Source organism: Gekko japonicus, unplaced genomic scaffold, assembly GCF_001447785.1.
Source record: "Gekko japonicus isolate JY-2015 unplaced genomic scaffold, Gekko_japonicus_V1.1 scaffold385, whole genome shotgun sequence".
Lineage (NCBI taxonomy): Eukaryota > Metazoa > Chordata > Lepidosauria > Squamata > Gekkonidae > Gekko > Gekko japonicus.
This window is the reverse complement of record NW_015162489.1, coordinates 1,096,672-1,101,778: the sequence shown is the minus strand read 5'-3', so window position 1 is coordinate 1,101,778 and position 5,107 is coordinate 1,096,672. Positions and strand designations below refer to the sequence as shown.

At 46.5% G+C, this 5,107-nt stretch overlaps 1 protein-coding gene across 2 annotated transcripts in view; it reads right to left on the bottom strand.

Annotated features, from left to right (window-relative positions):
• Window positions 1-4,331, bottom strand: part of GCAT (glycine C-acetyltransferase) — a 17,444-nt gene extending 13,113 nt beyond the window's left edge. Inside the window, exon 1 of one of the 2 annotated variants that reach the window (XM_015405994.1) lies at window positions 4,098-4,331. In XM_015405994.1, coding sequence (XP_015261480.1) covers window positions 4,098-4,296 — 199 coding nt within the window. In that variant the 5' untranslated portion in view covers window positions 4,297-4,331. Of the gene's footprint in view, window positions 1-2,938; window positions 3,473-4,097 lie in introns of those variants that run through there. The other variant, XM_015405995.1, reaches the window with a different exon arrangement.
• Window positions 4,332-5,107: the final 776 nt, after the last annotated feature.

Below are 5,107 nucleotides of genomic sequence, written 5' to 3'. Positions count from 1 at the left end.
GGCGGCAGCGGGGAGGCCCGGCTTCCTCCCCCCACCGCCGCCTGCCAGCCCGCCGGCTGGCTCCGAGGCGGCGGCGGCGGCGTTGCAGAGCGTCTCCTGCGCATGCGCAGGAGACGCTCTTGCACTTTCGGGGGGATTTAAACATCCCCCCGAATTTTTTTTTAACTTTTTGCATTTTTGTGCACACGTGGGGACTGGCCCACGTGTGCACAAACCTCCCCCTCCCCCCCACCTGCCCCCTCCGTGCTGATTTAGCGATCCGCACGGAGGGGGCAAGTTGGCTATTAGATATATAGATGGATCTCTGCTCCATATGCTTATCTAATTCCCTTTTGAAGCCGTCCATGCTTGTAGCCGCCACCACTTCCTGTGGCAGTGAATTCCAAGTGTTAATCACTCTTTGGGTGAAGAAGTACTTCCTTTTATCCGTTCTAACCCGACCGCTCAGCAATTTCATGGAGTGCCCACGGGTTCTTGTATTGTGAGAAAGGGAGAAAAGTACCTCTTTCTCTACCTGCTCTTTCTCATGCATAATCTTATAAACCTCAATCATGTCACCCCTCAGTCGTCGTTTCTCCAAGCTAAAGAGCCCTAAGCGCCTTAACTATTAAGAAGGGACAGTCAAATAGCAATGCTGATTTCTACCCAAAAAGAAACCAATCTTTCTACTGGCCCCAAATTCCAGGTTTGTCACAGAGATTCCAGACCACATGTGTAGATGTTAAACAAACAAACAAACAAACAAAAAGTGGACATGCTTGAGGGGTTCTAGTTAGCTGGCAGATGAAGGAAGATCAACAAAAGCCTCAACATCAACAAGCAGAAGGGTTAAAATAGACATACTAAAAACCACTGAGCACAAGGCCAGAAATATAGAAATACAAGCAGGGGACCTACAAGGACTTGCAGGGAAATTAAATTTCTCCCTTTCCCTGCTATTTTCTCTGTCCCTTCCTTCCCTGAATGCCTCCCTTTCCCCTACTTCCTTCTCTCCTTCCCAAACACCAGCCAACCTACCTTTATCTGCCATCTTGCCTTCAGTTGTCCTGCCTTCCCTCCCCATGGCAGCCTCTACCCAGGAAATCTATGGGTGAGTTAAGCAGCTTTAGCCAGTGGGGCAGGTCCAGCTGTGCTGTGGAGAACCCGCAAGGCCTTGCAGGGGCACCTCAGTTTCCCCTTCCCACACTATTTCCACTTTTCCTCTCCCTGGCAGCCCCATATCCTCACCTTTTCCTGCTTTTTTTCTCTTTTCTACTCACTACTCTTGTTATCTGACCCCTATCTTCAGCTACGTTTCATTTATTTGTTTCATTTATACCCCTTTCGCCACAATGGGGACCCAAAGCAGCTCACATCATTCTCCTGCCTTCCATTTTATCACAGCAACAACACTGACATATGTTAGGGTGAGGGGGTATGATTGGCCCATGGTCATGCGCCAAGCGTCCACAGCAGAATGGGGATTTGAACGTGCGTCTCCCAGATTCTAGTCTGAAACACTAAACACTACAACACAATGGCTTTCACGGGGTGTCTGCCGTTGAACAGAAGCAAGTAGCTGGGCCTGGGTGAATCATGCAAGTCAGGCGCTAGCAAGTCACGCAGTGGTTGCTGCTGGTGGCTTGTTGAGTCCTCTCTCAAAAGCCAAAACAGCCCTGGAAAGGGCCCTGCCTTTTACTAATATAAATCAAGTCTGAAGACTGGCAATACTATTGTGCTTGCTTACCCGTGTAACTCCACTGAAGTGGCATTCATTTCTTAAAGCCCCCCCACCCCCGATTCTTCTGCAAACCTGGGGCATTTTTCAGGTTTGAAGAAAGATCTGTCTTGCCTGTTCATGTCTCTAGTCTCTGGATCTAAGTGTCCATAGAGTTAGCCATGTTGAGACTTTATTTCCTCTGTAGCTAAAGGCAACTCTGTTCAACAACACTACGCTTCTATTGGTTTCAAGATGATAAAATAATTATGGCTATGGTTGTGTTGCTGGAGTTACTATTATTTACTTAGTTCATTTCTATCCTGCCCTCCCCCTTGGGGGAGATGGCCCCAAAATGGCTTACTTAATTCTCTTCTCCTCATTTTTACCTTACAACAACCCTGTAAGGTAGGTTACACTATGTGAGTTGCTGAGTGACCTTGGGTCAATTACCATGGTAGAGCAGGGATTCAGACCTTCTAACCACTACACAACACCACCTCTACAGAGATGAGATCATCTCTTTGTATTAAAACCACAGGCAAAGGAGCAGCTGTTGGATGAAACAACAATTTAAAAAATGGCAGAGCCTATAACCCCTTTTAAAAATCACTTTCCTACTGAATATTTTGTTTAAAAACATATTTTGCTTATTAAACAATACAGGAATTTCAGATTAGTAATATAAAATGTAAAAGAAATAACAGTTTGAAGCTTGCAGTCCAAATTATTCACCGTTGCTTCTTCAGACCTTGACAGAATATTAGACAACAGTAAAAACCTAGTAGCAAATATTTTCTAATAAAAGACAATGCAAAGTATTTCAATAGCGGGAGAAACTCAGCAAAAGGCAAAATGTGCAAGGTGTTTATGATTACAGATGTATATTATGCATCTCACCATTTATATTCACCCCCAGGTAATGACTGGCATATGCATACTGTGACAAATTCAACAACTCATGACTATGTAAGCTCTCCCCACTGCCTCCTTTTAATATTAGTGCCTTTCTTCAACGTTAGTCTTGGCCTGGCTTTAAAAAAATGGCACAACTTTACTAATAATCATGCTGAATAACTTTGGTTTTTACCATATGGCACAATTATTTGAAGTAATTTCTATATATCCTCCCCTTACTAAGGAGCTTGTGCCCACATAGCATAGGTGTTTCATAAGAGCAGCTGTGTCCTATTTTGTAACTCTCTTAAGCACGCAGAGATAGGTTCAGGGATGTTTGCTTACCCATGAAAGCAGTTTCACCTGTTGTAGCACTGTACACTCAGCAATCAGATTTGCAAACAGAGATGGCGTCTTTGAAGGTATACTTTCCCATTCATTAGGGCTATGGTACATCATCTTGCTTAGCAAAAGACTCATTCGACAACTTTATAGTACTTTCTTCAGATCCTCTAGGGCTGACACAATTTTGTTCCCTAGCAGGGTACCTGTGCCTTTCACAGCTACATGACAGGCAAACATTCAGCAGACGCACAGCTTTTAATTTCTGCAGAAACCTTATTTTCAGAGACTTTGCCAATCAGTCCTCTGCACCACTGAATAAAACAGGACACGAGGGGCCCCTTTACAACTAACAAAATTGATCTCAGCATAAGCTTTCATAAACCTCAGCTCACTCACTTCATCGGAAGCACGAAAGCAGCTAAACAGAAGTATGTATACACAAAATAAGAGGAAGGCCCTGACCTCAATGGCCCAGGCTAGCCTGATCTCAGAAGCTAAGCAGGACTCGCCCTGGTTTATAGCTGAGAAGACACCAAGGTAGTCCAAAGTCTCTACACCGAGGCAGGCAGCAGCAAACCACCTCTAAACAGCTCTTGCTTTGAAAACCTACAGGGTCACCCTAAGTCAGCTGTGAATGGAGGACACTTTCCTAGGGATGCCAGCCTCCAGGTGGGACCTGGGGTCCCCCCAGAATTAGGCTCATCTCCAGACTGCAGAGATCAGCTCCCCTGGAGAAAGTGTGTGCTTTGGAGGGTGGACTCTATGGCATTGTAACCTACTGAGGTCCCTGTCCTCTCCACGTTCCTTCCCCAAGTCTCCAGAAGTTTCCCAACCTGTATCTGGCAACCTTACCCTCCCCACCTCACCGGTAGTCAGAAGGGACCTGGCAACCCTACGCCAGGAAGGCGGCAGTGGGCAAATATTACGTTGTTGCTGTTCAGTCGCACAGTCGAATCAGAGTGCCTGGGAACTGCTCCCAACTTTTGATATACAAAGCAACACAAAACAGATCTATGGCAGAGTAAAGCATGACATGCAGATGCCAGACCAATATAGAGGTGTAGCTAAACTAACTGATCGGTGCCTTTGCGCACCTCAACGCGGCCCCCCACCCCATCCAATCAGTTTCCACCCCATCCCCGAGCCCTGCCCCAACCACCTCCTCGGCTGCCTTCCACATGAATATGCGGCCCTTGCTTCGATGTGATCACCCTCTCGCTCTTCCACGTCCCGGCCCCTCGGATGCCTTCAAGCTCTCCCTCCAGCACGTCCTTGAGCTGGGCTAAAGCAGACTGCGCCCTGAAAGGGCTGCAGGGGCCCAGAGAAAGCGGGGATCTCAGAAGCTGGCGGCACCACATCCCCCCGACTCGGAAGAGTTCGCGCTCCGCAAAGGGAAGCGAGAAAGAGAAGGAGGGAGGATACAGCCATGTGAAAGGCGGGGTGAGCTGAAGCTGCCAATCAGGAAGCTAAGGGTGGCTATGAAAGCGGAATGGCTTAGAAAGAGGGTGTATTTAAAGAGGCAGACTTCCTCGTCGAAAATACACTTTGCGGGGGTTTTTTTAAGGGGGGGGGGGGAAGCTTGAACAGAACAGAGGCAGCTAACTGCATACCCCTATGCGTGTCTCCTCTGTTGCATTAGGTTTACTCCAACCGAGCAAGCGTGCCTAGGATTAGAACCTTAAAGGCAAATCCTAACCATGTTTACTTAAATGGGGGTCCCATTTTATTAAATTGGGCTTACTCCGTCCAGATGTTAGGATTGCAACTGCAGTCCTAAAAACACTTTCCTAGGAGTAAACCCTATTTAATATACCTTAGTACTGGAGTTTGAATAAACAAGCCTAGAGGCTCAGGTGCGTTGACAAAGCAGACTGTGATTCATGGGATCTCACAATTAAAATATGCAAGGCCAGAAAACGGGCATACCTGTCTTCTGCCGTACTTCTAGCTGAATGATGGATGGACTGGATAGATGAATGGGGGAAAGGGGGATTTCCACATTAGAAACGCAGGCTTCTATTACTCCTTTATCGGGCCTATTTATAGTCTATAGGAATTACCATCCCAAATGTGAATTAAGTATATTACTATTTTCCAGTGCAGAAACGTTTGCCAGCATATAATGATCATCTTCCTAAAGTAAATAACTACTTCTTGCCCCTTATCCCC